At 41.3% G+C, this 22,987-nt stretch overlaps 1 protein-coding gene across 2 annotated transcripts in view; it reads left to right on the top strand.

Annotated features, from left to right (window-relative positions):
- Positions 1 to 22,987, top strand: part of LOC115523328 (fibroblast growth factor 12) — a 513,840-nt gene that overhangs the window by 256,734 nt on the left and 234,119 nt on the right. Inside the window, exon 1 of one of the 2 annotated variants that reach the window (XM_030329263.1) lies at positions 3,742 to 5,556. The exons of the other annotated variant lie outside the window; for it this stretch is intronic. Within the exon in view, the coding sequence (XP_030185123.1) occupies positions 5,358 to 5,556 (199 nt within the window). The 5' untranslated portion in view covers positions 3,742 to 5,357. Of the gene's footprint in view, positions 1 to 3,741; positions 5,557 to 22,987 lie in introns of those variants that run through there. 2 annotated transcript variants of the gene reach the window in all.

The raw sequence follows: 22,987 nt of genomic DNA, 5'->3' as shown, positions 1-22,987 counted from the left end.
AAACAGAGCCTTGATGATACTCTGTGCTCAGACAAGTTTTCAAGTGCATGACTGCGATAGTCCTAACAGTTTGATATGGGAATTTGAAGGCTTGGCCTGTGAATAAGAGAAAGCTTTCTTAATGTTCTGTGTTTTTTTTCCTTTTAAAACATGGAGATGATTAAGACTGTCCATGTTTTATTTGCTTGAGTGGAGATCAGAAGTATAAATACAACTCTATAATTATTCTTTCCATTTATATTGGCAACTTTCTCCAAAGTAATTAAAACTTCTTCCACCTATGATGTCATCAGAATTGTAAAGGGAAATTCTCCAGTTGTTCAAAGAAAGATAGCATAATATTAAGTTATTGATATCTCTGAGATATTGCCCTCTAAAAAATCTGATTGTTTTGCCTAAATCATCAGTAGACTGATTAAATCTCATTCCTGCCACCCAAATACTTCCTTCCATGGAGGAAGATTTCTGACATTTCGTGGCCCAGCTAGGAAAGTTATGATTTCTAGATATCAAAAAACTAACTTAAGTATTGCTTCTGGGCTAAACCGCTGTATACCTTGGTCCTAGATATCTTCTCAAAGGTCCCCATACTTATGTCTTCCTCTCATTGGGGAAATGGAGTAAATAAAGTAAACAATGTTCGGGATGACTTATAGGGCTAAGCAGCTAAAAAAGCACGTTGACAACGGCTGCAGAACTGCAAGAAGAAAAGTAGAGTCTTTGTTGTTTAATGGACTCGAAAACACCATATTCTTTTAATAGAGATCTAAGACAGGAATAGTGTCACTCTCAGAGAGCTCACATGTGTTGTTTTTATTTTGTTCCTTAAATGCCTGACTTGATGCTGGCATGTCAGGACAAAGAAGAGAACTTCAAACAAGTGTTGTCTGCTTTTTCATCTCTTGCCAATCACCCTCTTCTATCCTGTACTACTACATTGTTTACCTTCTGCATCAAAGCATCTTAATTTCTCATAAACTTACAGAAAAAAAAAACCCAACACTACTCAATGATTAGAGAACACACATCCTCATCCTTGGCTTTTAGGTGGGGGAGGGTAGCACAGGACTGCAATCCTAGAGAAAGTACTAGATTTGGAGAGTTTTTTTTTTAATTTTTAATATTTATTTATTTTTGAGAGACAGAGAGCAAGAGCAGGGGAGGGATAGAGAGAGAGAGAGGGGGAGACACAGAATCTGAAGCAGGCTTCAGGTTCTGAGCTGTCAGTACAGAGCCTCACATGGGGCTTGAACTCACAAGCCATGAGATCATGACCTGAGCTGAAGTCCGACACTCAAGCAACTGAGCCACCCAGGCACCCCTAGATTTGGAGAGTCTGGAGTTGATTTCTTCCTTCTAGTATTACCTATACTCTGTGTGTGTGTGTGTGTGTGTGTGTGTGTGTGTGTGTGTGTCTGTGTGTGTGTGTATGAATAAAACTCTCAAACTTTGGCACATGAAAAATTTGTTAAAAACTCAATTCCTGGCCTCTACTCAGAGATTTCTGCTTCATGTTCTGAGAAACCATCAGGGATCTGCATTTGAAAAAAGCATCTCAAAAGGATATCATGCATTTTCTTAAAAAAAAATAAACAGTCATCATCTCTTTCACTCATTTGGCATTTTCCAGTTTTCAAAATGCTTGCGCACACATATTCAGTTCTGTGAGGTAGATGGGAATGATTATTCCCATTTTGAGGATAAGAAACTCCAAGTTTAGCTATGATTTCCTCAGGGCCTCACTACACACCCCTCTCTTTCCCATCTCCCTATAGTCCTCACCTAAGCTGACCTTTTCCTTTTTGGGTGCTGAGCTGCAGAAAGCAAGGAGCCCCCAAACAGCCAGTACTATCCGTGCCTGCCTTCTTCCAGAATGAGACAAATCTTCTGGTGGCCAAGGAAGGAAAATGATTTTATCTGTGAATTGTGAACATTTCCTTAATTGATGGTGTTACCAATGATTTTAAGAATTCCACTTATCCTATCCAGTTTTGAAAAATGTATTGAGTTCACTTTTGGAGAATAGGCGTGTGTGTGTGTGTGTGTGTGTGTGTGTGTGTGTGTGTGTGTTTCTCCTGTCTTGTTTTGTATTGTTAGAATCCCAAGTTCACTGTCCTTATTCATATTGAACTGCCACAGGGGATTGTGTTCTGTGTTGGCAGCTGGGATTCCCGCCTCTCAGGGGGCCTTGTCTATTTGATCCTCTTCCTAGCTGTCTTCCCCATAAACTCCTCTGCCTGTGTTATTCCCAGCAGCAGCATGGAATATCCAGACTCCCAGACACAGCAGGGTTGTTTGACACAGTGCTCAGTCCTAAATAGCCTTACAGGCCTCAATGCTTCTCATTGCCTAAGTGAATTTCTGCTAGGTTTGCACCCACATCTAGAGAGTTCTTGGGACCTGTCCTCTGGAACATTTTCAGTAGCTTCCAGGGCCTGCCTGTTCCTTGTCCTCTGTTAGGATGTTTTGAAGATGCACTTGTTTCTGTTGGAAATCTTCTGGCACTCCCCTTGGTGCTTAGTGGGCAGACTGAAGGGGAAGGATTAGGGATATTTGAAGATGAGTTGAAGAGAGATTGTAAGTAAAACTAATAGCCACCTCCAGACCTTAGCAAGAGTGGAAGGTGATTACTCCCTCACGTTTCCAAAATCTTTCATGCTGTTATTTCATCTTGGGTGACAAGATCGTCTCTGCTGAGTTTTCCGTAACATCTATCTGTCCTCACAAGCATCCTGGAGACCTGACTGCTCTCCAAAGCTGGTTTTTGACTGCCCTTGTCCACAGTTGCCCTCTCACCCCTCCTGTATTCTCCTCTCTGTGCTTGCTGCTCACTTGATCCAACCTCATTTTTAAAGGATGGAACCTGCTTTGCAGCTTTCTGGATAGAACCAAGAAAACTGGGTTTCAAGGATGTAGAAGCACTTTATTCCAAAATGAGCTGAAGGTGGGGCCCAACATGAGGGCCCAAAAGGCCATTGTTACTTTGTCTGGTGTCCACTGCCCTCCCTCCTAAACAGAGAATTCTACGTGTTCCAGCTTATGGAAGAGAGGGTGTACTGCTTTCTCTCAGTTCCTCCTCCCCTAACCCCTTGTTTGTGTACTCAGGGTCCTTTAACGGGCCGGTGGTTGTGTTTTCTCTTGGGGGAGGGATGGGACAGAACAGACCGGAGCTGCAGTTCCTTCACTCTGCCTCTGAGAATTTCTCATCCAAACCTCAATCACGTAGGATTGCGTAGAGAGGAGAAAAGGGGAGAGACAGAAGACAGAGAAGGGGGAGAGGGGTGACGGGAGGGAGGAAGGAGAAGAGAGTCTGGGAGCAGAGGGCGCCTGGGAGGGGAGGAGGACCCGCGCGCGCCGCGCTTCCCCGCGCTCCGGGAGCCCGGCCCCCGGCCTGGCCCCACCGGGGCGTTCGCGAGCCCTCCGGCGGGTGGGCGAGCAGTGCAGGAGGTACTCCGGCAGCAGCCAGTTCTTCGTCCCACCCTCCGTCTCCGCGGCCGTGTCCCCGCCTGGAGTTTTCCTGCGGAGCTAGCGCTCCAGCAGAGCGAACCGGCTGGGCGGCGGCAGCGGCGGCGCCCGGGAGTCAGTGAGGCTCGGCGCGCCCCAAGCCTCAGCCCATGAATGGGACTCCGCCCTGAGCGCCCCCTCTGGGGCCTGGGGAGGCGGCTGCGCGGCGGCTGGGGGCGCCCCGCTAGCCCGCGGCTCTGAGCGGCCACCCGCGCAGCAAGTTGGGCGAGTTGGCGGCAGCCCGCACCTGCTCCCTGGCCCCGGCCCCAGAGTCTGCGTCCGGCCCCGGGGGCGCGCTCGACCGCCTCCCGCCGTCGCCCCGGACGGCCTAGGGGCCCCGCCTGTGCTCCCCGCGCCAGACCATGGTGGGCAGCTCCAGCCGGGAGCCGCAGCCGCTTCGAGCCGACGTCGCCCGCAGCCAGCCCCCGCCCCGCCCGAGCCGACGCGCGGGGGTTCGCAGCGCGCCGGTCACTTCCTTCCTCGGCCGGGATGGGCTGCGCGGGAGCGAGTGATCGGCCTCGCGTCCGGCGGGTAATCCCCATCTGATCTGCTGCCTACGAGCTGCGGACGGCCGGGCCGCGCGAGCCTGGGGGGCCCGGGCACCGCGGCAATGACCTGATCCCGAGCCCGCCAGGGCGCCCCCTCCTTCCCTCTTCCCTCGCTCCCTCTGAGCCTGTGCGGAGACCGGCTCGGTGCAGCGGCCCCGGGCGGACCATGGCGGGGAGCTCCAGTTAAGGCGTGTGGGCGCCGAGCTGGAGAGGACACCTTCGGCATCGCTGCCTTTTGAGGGGGCTTATTTAAACTACTGAGTCATTCCAGATTTAGGATTCCCTAAATAATCACCAACTGTGCCCGTCTTGTGCCAGAAAGCGAGCAGAAAGAGAAAGAGCGCCCGCTCTTGGGACCCCGCGCATCCCGGCGCTCGCCTCTCGCGGGTTTCTCCCCGAAGGGTGCCTGGCCCTCGAGGATCTCCCTCCCTCCGTCCCTCCCTCTATCCCCGTCCCTCCTTCCCTCCCCCTCCCTCGCCTCCCGCTCTCTTCGCAGCGCTGCTGGCGGGGAGTCGCGCGCGCCGCAGCTGGAAACAGCTGCCCCCGCCCCGCGCCCCTACCCCGACTCCGGCTCCCGGCTCCCACTTCGCGCCTCACGGAATTCCAGAACTCCGGCGGCCGGCCCCTGGAGAACCGCAGGCGGGCGCGATGCATTCCGTAGACCTCACCCAGCCGGGACGGACCTCCTAATCTCCAGAACTGCGGGCCGCAGGGAGTTAAATTGCTGCCTTCCTCTCCTTCTCTCTGGCGGTTGGTGGCTTGTTTTCTAAAGGAACGTTTTATTCACTTTTTAGTATTTTCTACCGGGGGCACGCTACCCGCCTCGGTCCAGACTCTGCTTTGTAAATGGGTTTTATATGTATGTATGTGTAGATATACTTTGGACACCTTACAACGCTTGCGCCTCTCCAACGGGGGCACGGCTTGTTTTGGACATCCTTCTTCCCCTTCCATTTGGTACTCTGAACGCAAACTCCCCACGGCCCATCGGACGCGGATCGCCTTGGGGTGCAAGTTTGGGGTGCAAGAGTCTAGTTAACTGGAAGGCCTGGGACCGCCCCGCCCCCGCTGCCAGCGGTTGGGGAAGTTTACATCTGGATTCTCACACATTTTGTCGCCACTGCCCAGACTCTGACTAACCTTGTGGGCGTCGGGTTTTCGGTACTGCAGCCTCCTCAAATATTAGCACTGCCTCCCCGCGCCTGCCCTGTCCCTCCAGGCCGCCGAGGTCCTGCCCTCGCCCCGGTGGAGCGCGATCCCGAGGGCGCAGTGGAGCCCGGGGCCTGGGGCCCACGCTGAGCAGCTATGGCTGCGGCGATAGCCAGCTCCTTGATCCGGCAGAAGCGACAGGCGAGGGAGTCCAACAGCGACCGGGTGTCGGCCTCCAAGCGCCGCTCCAGCCCCAGCAAAGACGGGCGCTCCCTGTGCGAAAGGCACGTCCTCGGGGTATTCAGCAAAGTGCGCTTCTGCAGCGGCCGCAAGAGGCCCGTGAGGCGGAGACCAGGTCAGTAGAAGCCCAAGCAGTGGGCTCCCCAGAGCTGACACCCTACTCCCCTCTTTGCAGAGCACCTGGGGGCACCCACGGAAGGGAACCAGGATCTTCCTGTGCCATTCTGGCCCCCCTGCTCCCCTAATTTCCAGACGTCTCTCTTTCAATCACCCTTTATCAGTTAATAGCTTCTTGTCCCATATTCAGGGAAACACTTTATATCTTGAAGAAACCACGGTTTGACTAGGAGGAAAGCTATATGTGTGGATGCTCCTGGTCCCATATAGCCTGTCGAATTCTTGAGGGCAGCGACCATCTCATTCATTCATATTCCTCTCTCTCTCTCTCTCTCTCTCTCTCTCTCTCTCTCATCCATCCATGAATCCAGTGCTGACACTGCCTGCTGAGGACCTACATATAAATAAACCTTCTTCCCTATATCTCCCATAACATTTAGCATAGTTCTGGACACAGACACTTAGACACCAGATGAACTTAAATTTATTCTTTTTCTAACTCTTCCTCCAGCAACACATGATATTGCATCTTTCAGACATTCCAATCAGTTCTCACCTCCCCACTTTCCCATATGCCCTTTCACTTCCTTTTACACAGACCGTTTTCTTATTCTCTTCCTCCGGCTACTCTCCTAGTTTCCCAGGGTTCTACTCATTAACTTTCCTGCCCTATTGTGCCCACCCTTTGTACACTCACACTTTCTTTTGGGACATTAAGGAAATAACATAGTATCTGCAGTTTGGCCTAAGGTAGTGTGAAGAAAACTTTAGACTTATCAGAGATTTTCTTATTAAGGCCTTTCTGAAGTTGATTCCCTTTGTCCCTAAACTCAAATGGTTGGTCTTTGATGGATCTTTATTATCAAAGGGAAATTGGATACCTTGATTTTCCAGGTGCTTATTCCCAGCTTAAACCAGGCCAGTTTGAGACAACAAATGCAGAATTGCCCAGATCTGTGCTTCCACCAGAGTTTGTGGATCCTCAGGGTGTGGCCCGCTCTGTCATTTGCAATCTGCAGATACTCTCCCCTTATTGTGGACAACTGAAAAAAATTGTGGTCTAGAACGAAAGCTTACTCTGTGATCAGTTGACTGGTTTAGGGTAGCATCTTTGCAACTCTGACGGTGATGTTTTCCTGGGTTCCAGAAATGAAACCCATGGGCTAGGGTCACGGGGGTGAGGAAGACATTTGGAAAGTCTGGACAGTGAGGCTCAGAATTAGTTTGGAAATTCAGGATTCAGTCTTGTGAAGAAGCCATCTCGTTTTCATTTCTCCTATGGATTTGCATGGCATGATTCACTCCACAGTGGACTCCTTTTCTTATTCTGTGATATTGATAAAATAGTAAATTTCAGGAGTAAACAAAAAGATTGTGATCCTAAGGCGAGAGCTACTAAAATCTCTGTTGTTTTACATACAATTAATATAGACTGTGAATGTCATAAACTGAAGATTTATATGAAAACAGAGTTCTATATTTATAGAGTATATAATTCATATTAGGGGAAAACAAAATCATTTGTATTGTGCAATGATCATTTGGGGGTTGTCTTCTCTGAGGGCTAATGTGGTCTACAAGGAAATTCAAGTCTCTGAATTCAATGTGACTCTTACAGTTCAGTCTTTGAAGTACATTCTCGTACTCTAGTTGGGATAAATGAATGATGCTTGTGAATAGATCCTACTCAGCCTCCTCAGTTCTAAACGAGGCAGTAAAAATGATAGGTGGATGATAGTTGTGAATGGATAAGCTAAACTCACCTGATCCTTGTGGAAGTTGATTTGGAGATGAACAATTTGCATGGCTGAATTTTTACGTGGGGAAATTGCTTCCTGTGGCCCTTTCCTTGGCATCTCATTAGAAAATAGAATTTGAGGGAATTGCTGAGTTTATTGTTTTCTTCAGTGTTTATTTAATCTGGTTCTGTTTCTCATTTACTTAGTGTATGTCTTGGCAGAGAGGATCCTGGCTGGTGACTTCCTTTAGCTAAAGTCTCACAGTAATAATCTGGCAGAGAGATGACAGGCCCAGTTAAGACATGCCCAGTGCAAGGCCCACATGCATGTATCTGTACACCATGGACTTCAGTTTGGTCTGCAGCTTAGCTTAGAAGAATGGAGTGTGGGGTGTGGAAAAAGATTTGGAAAGATGATAGTGTGCTATTATCGTTACTAACAAAGCCAAATAATTAGTTTGTTGATTTGCTGTCAGCAACCATGATTCACATAGCATGGGATGAGCCTATTTATAGAGCGATAGCACCTTCCACATCTCAATTCCAGGGAGATTCTTTTACTGGATTAGGAGGGAGTTGCTAAACACCAAGAAGAAAAGCTATTTGAGGGAATATGTTTTATAAGCATTTGATGTTACCTTCACTTAATATTTGAGTTTTATTCTTCAAATCACTTGCCCTTCTAAGTCATATCCTTATGAAACTATAAACTGAGGCACAAATGGTAATCAAGAGGTGAAACGGAATAACTTGTCCTGATAAAGAATTCCTACTCTGAATTTCTGTCATTGAGACACATATTCCATTGACCAGACTTTCCAAAGGAATGAGGCTGAGTCAGTGAAACTATGTCACATGTTGGATGAGACAGGCCACGGTTGTATTTCTGATCTCAGGGCTGACATATTGAGTGTCTCTCACTTTCTTGTCTTAGTTCACCAAATTCTGACATGTATAAGGTTGAAAGTTTATAAACACAGTGGAAAACTGAAATTAAAGTTTTCAGATTTTAAATAAAGGTTTCAGATTTTAAAATCATGATATTGCCAGTTAAAACGAGAAGTCAAAGAACAGGACCTCTCATCGTGAAATTCCAGTGCTATAGTGCACATCAGATGCTTAATAATGCTATCCTGGGAGCACAGTGTGATGGCTTGCCCTGGGACTGTACAGCACAATCCTTATTTAGATGAGAAATCCTAGAATCAGAGCAAGTTGGTGGTCTATGGAAGGTTACATAGCTAGATTGTGCCAAAATTGGGACTAGAACTAGATCCAGTTGATTTTTCTTGTCCGTGCTCCTCACAACACAACACTGAAAAAAGCAGTATAAAAAACGGGGTGTTCTCTATTAAAGAGGGAAGTGATTGTATAGATTTTGCATTTATGTTTACCATTAGGGATTGCTGCTGCTGCTGTTTTTATTGTTATTATTATTATTATTATTATTATTATTATTATTATTTTGTAATTAGAACATGAAGAGTGCAGAATACAGGAGGTACCATGCATTATACAATAAATCCATTAGTGAAGATGTGCAGACAGCACAGGAGTTCTTAGCCCTTTAGGCACTGGTATTGTAGCTCTTTGGAAATGAGATGTTGCAGACCTTGAACTGGCAAGTTGGCTGAGGTCATTGAACCATAAAAAAGCCTTTAGAACATTTCTGTTTGTGTACCTGTTAATTAGGAAAGGAGCATTCTTATGTTATTATTTAAGTCATTATTTATGGGTGAAATACCTGTCTGAGCGAGGCCTGCTAAAATTTTTGCTTAGATGATGATTTGGTGCATCTAGGCTATGACTACATCCATGTGAATTGCATAGCTTATTAATTTCCAACATTTGTTCTACTTTTGAGTAGAAACACCTGTACAATTGGTGGACTCCCAAAACATTTATGTTTTGACTCTAAAGTCACTGCAGGTAATGGATAGCATTTACAATCAAGAAGGGAAAAATGTTTGTCGACCCTCTGACTGTGGGAGAGGCCATGAACCTTGGAGGTCATCCCTATCACTCTTTCAGTTTTCAAATGAGAGCCCTCTGGAAGGTATAGAGTGATGAGAAAAGTCTTGATCACGTATTTTAAGAGATTTTTTTTGTTTTTATTATTTTTCTATATCATTTAATTCCTTCCTTTAATCCAGAGCATTAAGAAAAATCAGCAATCAGGAAAAATTCCTCGTCTGAAAACATTAGATATTTTTCATGTCTTAAGTATTTGGTTTTATAGGCCCCTCCCTTTTGAAAATGATGTAGTATATTTATACTGAGTGGATAAAATGAATCAAGTAAGTGATTATAATTTTTGCTAAATTTTGTTGCCTTTTGTTTGTCTTATTTTTGAGTCCTTATTTCTGCTTTTCTAAAAATTGTGTGTATTCAAAATATTTTAGTATCCTTCCAACTTGTTTTGGTAGATGTATAGAATTTAATAGCACACTCATTCAACATTTTACTATCAAATACATTCTTTTACATAGATGAAGAAGACATTACAGAAAATAGAAACTTCAGCAAGAAAATTGATGAGAAAGGGGAAATAATGCTTAATCATGGGATCTATGGAACATAAATTAGATTTTTATAAATTGAAATACTTTTGGTCAATATATAGATCAAAAATAGTTTCATATCACAGGTGATATTTTACATTTATAGCAAGTACTTTTATTGTATTTTCTTTTTTAAAAGTCTGACTCCTATCTCAACTACAGAATCAGCCAAATTAAATGATATTTGGCTTGATGTCTACTAAAAAAATAAAAAAAGCAAAGAAGCTTTTCACTTCAGAAACCCGCTGGAGGGTTTAAACTGATATTTTGAATGTTTTTTTTTTTAATCCTATTTTCTCTAAAGCAATGCATTCTCATCAATAAATTAAGTTTCCATTGTAAGAACATTTTAAAATAGCAGGTACTGTGATCTCTTAATTTCTTTCATCCCACAGAGATCTCATCAAACCATAACTCAGGATTAAATCTTTAAAGTTGTAATGAAGTTGATATTTTTGAATAGAATTAGAAAAACAATTTGCAGGAAATGAGGCAGTCTCTGTATTTGAGTATGCAACAGGAATATTTTGGAAGACCTTTAGAAACTAAAGCTTTGGCTCATAAAATTGTATGTAGAAAAAAAGTACAGGTCTTCCTAGTATAGCACCACATTGCTTCTGTTCCTGGTGAGAGCATCTTTGTGTGTGGATACTACAGTGTGGATTTGGTTTGGGGAATTTGTTAATAGTGATTACTTTTTCTTGTCTCTTCCTTGCATGCTTCATCAAAATGTGTTTGCTATTGACTTTCCATCCTAGAATTATTTTAGATTTTATGAGGACTCTCAAAGACAGCCTCATTAGAGGGGGCCCAGTTCATTTACTACATTTTGCATTCTGATGGTCTACGCAGCAAACTAGAAAACTTTACTTGTTTAAAGAAAGATGCACCATATAGAAAGGACTCTCATTTCAAGGCCACCTTCTATGCATCTGTAAAAAGGAGAGCCTTAGATACAAAATGCCTATAAATTAATCATATATAATAATAACTTTTAATAACAATTAACTTGACTATATGACAGGAATTTACAGAATTTCTTCACAGCTTTTCCCCCTTTTATTCTTTAGAGCAATCCACTGATATGGGCAGCCCTATCTTTGTGATCAGAAAGCTATGCTTCAGAGTGGCAGGGAGACTTGTTCAGGTTCATGGAGTGAGGAAGTGGCTAAGCTGTCACATGACCCTCACCCCCTACACTGCAGGCATCTGCCCTTATCTTCTACTAAGTTGAGCTAAGAAGACTGAATGTGAATAACTCAATTTGATTTGAAGCTGGGAAATTCTTGTTGGGTGAATCAGATGAAGAGTTCAAGGACATGTGGAGTGTGATGACAGGTTTGTTTTGCTGTGTGTGACCTAGAGCCCCTAGGGGGGATCTCTAGTGAGGATGAGGCATGAATTAGAAAGACTGGTGGCTGGGTTGATGGGTGCTGGTCTTAGGCTCCTGGCTAAGGTGTCCCTCTATGCATGCCAGGAGCCTCAGAGATGTCAAGTATGCCACTTGGGGCACCCAGGCCTCATGGGGAGATGTGGGTCCAGAGGGATGGGCTTTCTTGACTATAAGCATAAACAATTACTTCAGATGTTTACAAATGTGAAGAGATTAATATCAAGGTCAGGATTTAGTCTTCCTGTTTTTTTTTTCTTTTACTCTTTTATTTTCTTCTCTTTTCTTTTCTGTTTAACTGATGGTGAAGCAGAGTAATTAAGTACATGGATTTTGGTGTGGGATCTGCATTCAAATACTGGATATTCTGGATATATTATTTGTAAGAACAGTAGGCACCTTTCTTATTATCTTGGAGCCTCGGTTTGCTGATTTATAAATGAAGATATGATCTCTAACATTTAGGCAGGAAACATTTCCCTGAGGAAGAGTCATTTAAGCTGAGTTCTGAAGGATGGGGCAGGCAAAGGGGAGTGGAAGAATATTCAAGGCAGAAGAGAACAACTTTTGTGAAAATTGAGGTTGGAGGAAGTTGAAGTGTAGATCGAATAACGTGAGCAAAGGTACAGGTAATGTTGGAAAGTGTGGCAAGGGCTGAGTTGTGAGGGATTTTGTATTTTAATCTAGGATCCATAAAAAGTCAGAAATAGGGGATGATATAATATGACTTGCATAGTTAAATGGACGCTCTGGCTTTGGAAAGGAGAACGGATTGTAGGATAGCCAGAGTAGAAGCTAAGGCATCATAAGAAGGCTAGGGCATAAGTCTGGGTCAGCAGTTCTCAAAGTGTGGTACAGAGGCCCTAGGAGCTCCTTGAAAACCATTCATTGGGTCCATGTCGTCAAAACTGTTTTCATAATAACATGTCCTTAATACTAATTATTTTTTTCATTCATTCTGTTACAAGTGTCCAGTGGAGTTTTCCAGAGATTATATAGTATATCCACAATCATCTGGAAGGGCTGTTAAAATTTTCCTCCCTTTTCAACCATGTATCTTTGTGAGGCCAGGTTATCTTTATGTACTTCAACCACAACAACATATTTCAAGAGATTCAATGCAGAAGCAAGTTTAAGAATCCAGCTGATTTGTATTAAGCCAGGCATTAGAAAGATTTGCAAGCATGAAAACTACTTTTTTTTAGAAATTTTTGTTTTGGAAATTGTAGATATATTTTATTAAAACATATCATGTTATTAATATTTAATAGGCTTATTGTTATTTTTAATCAATATTTGAAAATTTTTGTGGTAAGTTCTAAACATGGTAAATTTTGAATGACATAAGTCACATAAACAGAAGCTTTTTTGGGACTCAATAGTTTTTAGAGGTCTTAAAAGAGTCCTGAGATGAACAAATTTGAGAACCATTGGCCTAGGCTATAGCTCATGTTGACCTGAGGCATTCTGGCAGTCGCCATGGTTATGAAAAAAGGAGGGGGAGGTGGAATGAACAGAGCCTGATAATAGGTAGGTCTGAATCAAGAGCAGGTAAGGTGCCTGGATGATACCTGGCTGAACAATTCAGTAGTGAGTGGGAACTTAGTTCAGATGGAGGGGAGCTGGGGAGGAGCAGGGTTGATGTGCATTGAGTACTACTATTCCCAAACTGCAAAGCACTATGGGATACTAAGGTGAAAATTTGAGTAATGGTATTATTTATTATTTAATAGTTTTATACTATGATGAAGATCCTGATTACGTATCTGTATAAGGCTATCTACTTTATTCTTGAATTCTCACAGAAACATTTTAGAATACTCACTCTCCACCACTGATGATCTAGGGCCTTGCTTGCAAGGGTAATCCTATAAGCAAATACATTTCAGGCAGAGAAAAATATTAAAGAAAGTAGAAAACCTTCATAATTTTTCTAACCTTTTAAAATTGAAACAAAATGTTTAGTATCTAATGGGTGCTCAAAGACATTTAGCCTGGTTCAGTCCTAAATATGTCCTGAATATGGTTTTCATTATGTGTGGCACCTCGGTGGATTTCATATGTGAGTTTAGACCAAGTTCATTGGTCTTTGTAAAATCATGTGAGTTTGAAAAGATAAACTTTGTAAAGTCTTCCTTATTTTACCTGCCCAAAGTTAGTCATTTCATTAGTTTTTGGCTCCCTGCTTCTAATCATACTGTTGTTAATGTCTCTTAATTGGAGTTTAAGTGTTTACAATCTTTTTAAACGACTTTTCAGGGGTCATTTCGAGTAGAGAGAGCCCTAAGGCCTAAGACCAAACTTGGTTTCCTAGAGGAGAATGACATGAGACAAATAGGATCTGTGATCCAATCACAAAATGTTAGAGTTTAGAGATTATATAGGCCAGCAGTTCTCAAAGTAGCTGCAAAATGAAATCACCTGTGAGTTTTTAAAGTGTGCTAATGCTGTACACCCAGAAAATCTGACTTAACGTGTCTACTCTGGGGCCCAGACATCAGTCATGAGTTTTGTTTGCTGGTTTTGAACTTCCTAGGTGATTCTGCAGGGCAGCCAGGGTTCAGAGCCACCAATGATTCCAGTACCATCCTTTCATATCTTATGGCCCTCAAACAAGCAAAAATGGTTATTTTATTCATTAATGCCTTCAGGAACATATTCATAACCCCTAGAAACTGTGTACACTATGTTACATTATTACAATGATCCTTTCTTTTTGCTTACTGCTGAATCTTTCAAGTGTTCAATGGTGTCCAAAATCTGAGCCACATAAATGTGGTCTGTGTGTGCTTCTTCTTTCTGACCAACATGTGAGTTCCTTAAGATAGGAGCTGTGCACCGTTCCTTAGTATTTCTCAGTGCCTAGCATCCTGCCCGTGTTGCTGCAGTTCCTCAATGGCTGTTAAAGAAGTGAGGAAATGACATACCTACTCACTGAATCTTACCTTTACAGCAAGCCCCAGAGGAAGAGGGTTGCTCACTGCTATGTCCAGTTCTCTCACAAGGATGCTGATGCCATCTTGGGGCTCCTCACATTCATGAATCCAGTTAGAAGTATGTAGATTATGAGTTTCAACTGAGGTTTGTTTTTCCTAGTCTTTTTTTTTTTTTTTTTCCGCACTCTGCCAGCACTGGAAATGGACCCATTTATTTCCTTTCTTTTCTTTTCTTTTCTTTTCTTTTCTTTTCTTTTCTTTTCTTTTCTTTTCTTTTCTTTTCTTTTCTTTTCATTTCTCTTTTCTTTTCTTTTCTTTCTTTCTTTCTTTCTTTCTTTCTTTCTTTCCTTTCCTTTCCTTTCCTTTCCTTTCCTTTCCTTTCCTTTCCTTTCTTTTCTTTTTCAAAGCTCTTTATTTTTAACTAATCTGTACACCCAATGTCGGGCTCAGACTCACAACCCTGAGATCAAGAGTCGTATGCTCCATCAACTGGGCCAGCCAGGTGCCCCTGGGCCTGTTTTGTTCTTTGAAAAAACAAGGAAACTCTATTAAAGGACATCTAAGGGCCTTATTTTAGCTTACGAAGTCATTAAATAGCTCCCCTCCCCGCAGGAGAAACACTCATGAATGAGGACATGACATATTCATCTGTTCCCTGCTTTTTACTTACACAGGACTTATAAAAACTATTTTCCTAGTGTGCTATTTAGGATATTCCTAACTGCATCCCATGTTTTAATTACGTGTAATGTGCTATTAAACATATCTTTGTCAAAGGTATTGGTCTTTATTTCTTTTGACCCCAATTTAGTCCCATCGTGTTCTTCAAGGATTACAAATTAAATCCAGTGCACTGTAGTGTTTAAGATTTTTTTAAACCTAAGGTCAAAAAGGGGATTGAAATGAAGTATGAAAGATTCAGGAGAGAAAAACTATGAGCTTGTATAAGTTATTATAAAAAATTAAAAAATAAAAATTTCCAGAAGGTATTTTTTTATGGCTACTGGTGACTTGAATGTTTTATTTTAATTTGGGGAATTCAAAAGATGACCCAGATCACCTTCACAATGCCCTAGAATCAGATAATACTCCTCAAATAATTAAGAACCAAGGGCAAAATTTAAGTAAGTACCAAAAGTAGGGTTCTATATTCAAATTACCTGGTTAGAATAAGTGTCAGATTCTGTTTCTAGGCACATAGAGCTAGCTGAGCTGTCTATATAATATCCATCCCATATGTGATATTTTGTTGGGGAGAAGACTTTAAGAAAAGACAGCCACTCAGAGTACCCGGGTGGCTCAGTCAGTTAAGTGCCTGACTCTTGATTTAGGCTCAGGTGACGATCTCATGGTTTATGAGTTCTAGCCCAGAGTTGGGCTCCACACTGACAATGAGGAGCCTGCTTGGGATTCTCTCTCTCCCTCTCTCCCTCCCTCTCCTCCACTCCTGCTTGCTCTCCCTCTCTGTCTGTCAAAATAAATAAATAAACATGAAAAAAAAAATAAAGAAAAAAAAAAAGAAAGGACAGCTACCGAAAATCACATAAAGAGGTTGGAACAGAAAATGTTAGTCGTGTCTAAGTAATAAAAACGATAACAAATGAGGAGGATCTCAAATATCAAGGAAACCCAGATTTCTCACTATGGAGAGAGTTAAAGCTACATGGTCCTGCTTGACTGTTTCAAGAAAGACTGCAGTGGGATTTTGCATGCAGTGGGACTGTAGCCATGAGGTGAGGTGTTGAATGGCATATGAGGTGATGATGGTCCAGAAGCTCAGAATTCTAGGAAAGGAAGTCCTGTTGATAGAAACCCAGGCTTCCTCTGTAGTCCTTTCCTAATGGGGTATCCCTCAAAGATGTTGGAGGAGATGTATTTTCTCTTCAGGAGAGGGCTCCTGTTTGCCTCCTTGCTGACCCTCTCTTTCCCTGACAGGTCCCAGAACCATTATCATTTGTAGCTTTTGTCCAGGAAAGTAGTCATCAGCATTGTGGCTGGGCTCCTTTCACATTTCGCAGCTCTGGTATCTTGAGAGGTTTGACTACACTTCCCTCTCCACCTATAAGCCATGAGAAAAACAGCGCCAAGAATGAAACTCAGTTCGAAATCATGCTTCTTTAGTTTTTCCACAAAATGTCCTTCTTTGAAGCTCCTGAGCTGTATTTTCTGGTTTACTACATGGATTCTTGAGTTAGAGTTTTATTCATTATAGTTCTGCTAATGGGGCTACCATCTTGGTTTGGAACCTGAAGGTAAAGGTTCCTTGGACCACTTCTTATTTTCACCCAAACCAGAGTCCTGCCCACTCTCTTTCTCATGCTGAGCAAACACATTCAGTCCAAAGCTTGTTTGGGTACATACCCTGCAAGGGCTGGAGAGCAGCAAGGTTCATGTATCTTGGTTCGGTATTTGAATCCAGGAAATGCCTGAAATTTTGATTAAAAACTCTTGTTAGAATTGGCACTTTGTTGGGGCACCTGGGTGGCTCGGTTGGTTAAGTGTCCAACTTCAGCTCAGGTCACGATCTCACAATTTGTGAGTTTGAACTCGTGTTGGACTCTATGCTGACAGCTTGGAGTCTGGAGCCTGTTTCAGATTCTGTGTCTCCCTCTCTCTCTCTGCTGCTCCCCTGCTCACACTCTGTCTGTCTGTCTGTCTCAAAAATAAATAAACATGAAAAAAAATGGCAATTTGATACTTTGTCTCATGCCATTACACAACTGCATTTGAGGATGAGTATCTGTGACATCTGCCTTGATGATGGGGGTCAATCTAATGGGGTATACAACTTAAAGTGTTAGTAGGTTTGAATTGGAAAACATCAGAGCTCGTTACAATCACCCACCTTACAGAGGAGGGAACTAAGACTCTGAAGGGGTAAGTTAGGTTACACAACTACGAAAGGCAGTGAGTACTGAAACTCAGCAGAGTACTGAAACTCAGCATAAGCCTATGCCTTACTGTCTCCTGGGGGATATTGCCAATGCTGGTAGAAAGATCTATCCACCTGTTCTTTGTCTTGAGCAATTCCAATGTGAGTGGTTGCTTTTAAATATCTATAGTCAAGTTATATTGCCAAACACCTTTCTAATATCTGTTTGCCATGGACTTGGGCACGGGATATAGCAATATGAGGAAGACCCTGTCCTTTTCCTTTAGGGAAATATATAATTAAGATTTGTCAACTCTGGCTAAATTTGTTCCAAGTAGTTTTGTTGTGTTCTTTTGGACAGTTTCTCCTTTAATGTCTATATTTCAAGAAAAATAACAATGTTCCTTAATTTAAAAAGTTAGCCACAATCTGTCTTTTAAAAATGCTTTGTGTGGGTTCAAAGCCTGGCCAAAGGCATACTGTTTTATTTATATAATGACAACATGAATAAACTGCACAATCAAGGTTTTTTCTTCATCCCTCCACACACAGTGCTCTGGTCAACTCCGACATTGTTGACCTTCCTGGAACAGTTGCCACATCTATCCATTTAAGTTCCTTTTGTCTATGGTTGTTTCTGTTTTTTCCACGAAGGATGACATTAACCTCCACACCTATCTTCTACTTACCCACACATAGCCCCTCATTTATCCATCCTGGTACAGTACTGCCCATTATTTGAAGCTTAGCTCAACTGTCATCTCTTCTGCTAGATCTTCTCAGATCCTCCTGGGTAGAATGAATCACTGACAGCCTCAGGCTTCCTTTGGCTTTGTACCTATTCTCTGCAGCTCAGTCTGTCTTGTCTTGTAATTACTATATAAGTACCTATCTCTGTCTTTGGAATCTGAGTTCCTGTAGGAAAGGGGCCATGTCATGTCAGTGCTCTTTCCAAAGCAGGTGGTCAGAAATAACTCATTAAAACAAAATGAATTCCATTGGTGACTAATGTGCTCATGGCATCAATACTAGTAATGCTCCAGCCGAATTTCTGCACAAATGTGAAAATGCTGAGCAAGAAAAGGAATTAGTATTTTAGGTTACTATCACTTTCCTCTTATTTGATGTTATATATAAAACACCATGTATTATCAATCCATTTTCCTTTGATGTACAGCATTATATACATACAAAAATCTCCTGTGTTCCCTTTCTCTTCAACCCAAATTCCGGTTGTCATCCCTGTTTCACTCAGTATATACTTTTCTCTCTCCTTTTCCTTACCAGAGTAACTACTTCTAAAGGGGGAAGTTGCTATGGGAATGCTAAAAGAGGGAGCATCTTTATATTAATTTAAATCTTTGACCCAGAAACTGAGGGAAAGTGGGTGGTATGGCCAATTTGGAAAAGGGCCCATTCTATTTTGACTGGCTTTGGTTTCTTAACGTTAGGTTAATGAGGAATAACCTTTGCCATTGATTTCAAATTCAGTCATGTCTGGTCCTTACATTTATAGTTGAGACCAATAAGTCGTTTTAGTGTTAAATACTCTTGAGGGAACATATTCACTCTAGTTTCCACTCTCCTTGGTGAGGCTCTAAGTGATGGGAGAATACAATATTGATTGGGTCTAATGGAAAAGCTTTTTCCTGTCAACTCTTTATTACCTCATTGGTGTTTCTTCTTTCCTCTTCTCTTTCTCTTAAAGCTATTGATGGCAGCATTAAGTAAGTCTTCTGTGTATGCTACCATCCTTGGTATTTATTCTTTTGCTTGGTTTGAAACCCAGCCTTTTTTTTTTTAAGAAGATACGAATAAAAGAGGTCTTCAACTCAGTCTAAGGTAACACAGTGTCATAGATAACATTGGCCGGGGAATCAGAGTCTTTTTGACCTTGGGGGGATCTTTTTTCTTCCCTTCAGCTTAGTTTCCTCATTTTCGGTACAGGGGTTATATCAGATGGTTTCTGAGATCCCTTTCAACTTTATCATTCTTGAGGTATGTTTCTGGTGTTAATACTTATAAAGGACAGTTGGTTGGATTCTAAAATTCTAAGATATCTGTTTGTCAGATGTAAGAAAATATCTTAATGGTATGTTGAATATGAAATTGTGGAAGATTTGGCATTATATTAAATGGAATAGCAAAAAATGAACAAATATATTTTGCTTAACAACTCTCTTCTATCTTCTTATTTGTTCTTAGTCCCATTAATTTAATTGAACACAAATTGACTGTATTTTTAAATTTTCCTTGTATTATTTTAGTTTTTAGCAATTCATTAGGCATTCAGAATAGACTATTACATAAGCTTGGACTTCAGCACTGAAGGAATTCAATAAGATGGTGGAATCATATTTTGTTCTAATGGAAAGTACATTTGCTTATTTACTAGTGCAGCTTCAAAGGGAAGATAACAATACAAAATAGACAGGAAAAGGAATTATGAGATTGAGTGAAAATTGAAGACTTATTTCTGAATAAGCTAATGTGAAACATACTTCACAACAATTATAAATTAAGCAGTGGAAATGTGGTAAAGTATAGAGTGCCATAGGAATTAGATTGCTAGTAGAGAAGGAAGTTATGCTTTCATTATATTATATGTCTTAATTATATTTCCCAGACCTTGGGATATACCTTTTTGGTACATTTTACAGCAAGACTTCATAATAAAGGAAGGAAGAAACCAACATTTACTAAATAATCAGGTTTGACATACTCTTAGCAATCATCGCATTTGTATAATGGACAGTTGGTGAAATTTAATTGTGCTCATTAGTGGTAAAACTATAAGATGTAGAAACTAAGGATATAATTGAAATATTTCCTTAAATGATAGTTTAGAGTTTTTGTCAGTTTCATTTAGATATATCACCCATATCATCTATTGTCATAGGCACTATTGGTATTTGACCTTTTTCTTCTTTAAATGTTTTCCATTTCTTTATCTGTGCAGTATGGCTACAGTATGCATAGAGGAAATTCAATTTTATCTTTTGAACCACTGATCATGTTCTTTAACCAAAAATAAGTTGGCCTGTTCCTTCAATTTAAAGTCTAACACAAAGTAACTTGTAACTCTTCCATGAGAAGGGATCTTTTTGTTTCTTTCTTTTTTATAAGTTTATTTATTTATTTGGAAAGAGAGAGAGAGAGCACAAGTGCGTGAGGGGCAGAGAGAGGGAGAGACAGAATCTCAAGCAGGCTCCATGCCATCAATGCAGCCTGATGGGGGCCTCAAACCCACAAACTGTGAGATCATGACCTGAGCTGAGATCAAGAGGCAGCCACTTAACTGACTGCGCCACACAGGTGCCCCAGGGATCTTTTTGTTTCTAAAGAGAATGTCATAACAGTCAGGAGGCTCTACCTTACAGTGTTTACCAAGTATGAAGAATCTTCAGGGAAGCAGTTTGGAGGCCTCTTATGGGATTATTTCTCTCTATATAAATATGAATTGAGAATGAAAGTAAGATTCTATTGAATTACTGGCTGGTTTGCTGTTGATTATAACACAGAGCTAATAGTAATTTCTATAGTTTTTGGTTATAACCTATTTTCTTGGTTATTAACCTATTTTATGCTAAAAGGGAAAACCTAATATAGTACTTGAAACATAGATGTCACATAAAAAAATATTTGTTGAATGAATAATCTTACCAATGACATAGACATAACAAAACCAGTAAAAACCATCAATTTACTGGTAATGACAGGGTAAATACAGATTATATTGATCCTTTGGGAGATCTGAGTTTGTCAGGTGACATTTTCTGATTCAACTCTATACTACATCTTAGATGAAACAGGACATAGGTAGAATTAAAAGCAAAACTATACCCATTAATATTGTAATCTTAGAGTCTCAGGATTCTGAGAGACTTTTAAGGTCATGCAGCTTACATGATATTTGTGTATTCTGACCCCGTGAACACTGTTCACTTACTTACATGATCATACAATTATCTGCCACACATCAAGTTGTCTACTTACAATCTATCCAGCACTGTGGTGTGGGGTAACAGAAAAAAAGAAACAAGTCTTTCTCTTGAAGTTGTGTGTTAGTGGAAGGTACCGAACATCAAGAATTTCACGTGTTGTCCCGCCTTTTTCTTCAATACTTTAAGAGTTCTTTAGTTCTGGAGTTCTTTAATTTTTTCCATTTTTAAAAAAAATCTGTGCATTATGTTTACAATTTACATAGGTAAGTTGAGTTTTATCTTTTAAACCATTGACCATTTGACCATGTTATTTTTACTGAAAATAAGCATGGCCTGTTCTTGGAATTTGAAGTCTTTTTATTTTTTAATAAAATTTTTAAAAAATTTTTATTTATTTTTGAGAGAGAGAGACAGAGACAGAGCGTGAGTGGGGGAGGGGCAGAGAGAGAGGGAGACAGAATCCGAAGCAGGCTCCAAGCTCCGAGCTGTCAGCACAGAGCCCGACGTGGGGCTCGAACTCACGAACCATGAGATCATGACCTGAGTTAAAGTCTGATATTTAACTGACTCAGCCACCCAGCCACCCCTGAATTTGAGGTCTAATACAAAGTCACTTTTAGCATTTATAGCATTTGAAAAAGGATTTTACAGCACCTAAAGTTGCATGACATATAGTACGTGTGTTGACGATTGTGATTACCTACTTCTGAACAAGCTTCCAATTTATTAATATTGTGGTAGAGGGTACTGTTTGGAATCACACATAATAATCCAGGTTTGGTTTGATAAACCCAGAGTAAAATATCCTCAGCCTGGATTAGAATTTCTGTGAGGCCTTTAGGAGGTCACTTTATACTTCTGCACAGTAATATTTGGTTAATTGTTCTTGCAACTGCTGTTTTATAATGTGCTTTGAGAAAAGAACTTTATAATTTCACAGTAGGGATTTTATTATTTTTTAATGTTAACCAAACTCAGGATTTGCAGAAGAGGTTTTTGTCTGCATTCTAAATTAAGTCTCCGGTTGGTCTAGACCTCATGGAATTGATTCAGGCACTTTCACAGGTAGATTTCACAGCATGTAAGCTATATGCTCCAAGGCCTTATTGTGTTTAATTTTAAGAGTTCTGAGCATATCTTTGTTCGCAATTTCACTGCTACAGTCTGTGCACTAATGTAATGAAGAGACATACATTTTACTGGTCCCAAGACAGTAGTTCTTTTACTTCCTGTGCTCATACAAGCCCCACTCATCATCCAGACCTATTTTCCAAGTTAAATTCTTCACCTTCTCCTTGCTGCACCCACTTACTCTGTAGATACGTTTATCATAAAACTTGTAACATTGTATTGAAATGCTTATAGTTTTTGTTCTTCTGCTAGACTCTGAACTTGTTGACAGCTGGGTCCATAAAAGCAGGGTCACCTTTGTAAACAGTAGTGTTTGCCAAATGATACCTTTAATAGAGGTATTCCTGGGGGTTTTTTGGTTGTTATTGTTTGTTTCTCCTTTCTCTGCTATGGTTTCTCCTTGGATGGGCTCATCCTTATTGGCTTCATCTGTCTTTTCTATGGTTCAGGCTCACAGATTGACATCTGAGCTCCTTATCCAAATATCCAACTGCATGCTAGATATCTGCATGTGGTTCTAGTGGTAACTGAAATGCAACCTGCCTCATCTTGAATTTATTATTATTGTTCTCCAGATCTCAGTCTACCCTGTATCTTGTGTTTCCCATCTTAGTGAATGGTACTATCTGTGACACCATCTAGGCATTTAGCAAATATTATATTTAGTAGTTCAGTGACACCAAACTTTCTGTCTGCCAAATTGGCCCCATTTATCTTCGACTCACCTCCTCTTTAGTGTCACATCTAGTCATGGGTTTGATCTCTGCAAAGTTTTATTCCCTCATTTATTCATCAGACACTAACATGAGGACTGTCTAGGGACTGACTACTAAGGGATAGTAAGTTGAACCAGGTAT

This window comes from Lynx canadensis, chromosome C2 (assembly GCF_007474595.2).
Source record: "Lynx canadensis isolate LIC74 chromosome C2, mLynCan4.pri.v2, whole genome shotgun sequence".
In the NCBI taxonomy this organism is placed as follows: Eukaryota; Metazoa; Chordata; class Mammalia; order Carnivora; family Felidae; genus Lynx; species Lynx canadensis.
This window is presented reverse-complemented; position numbering and strand designations above follow the sequence as displayed.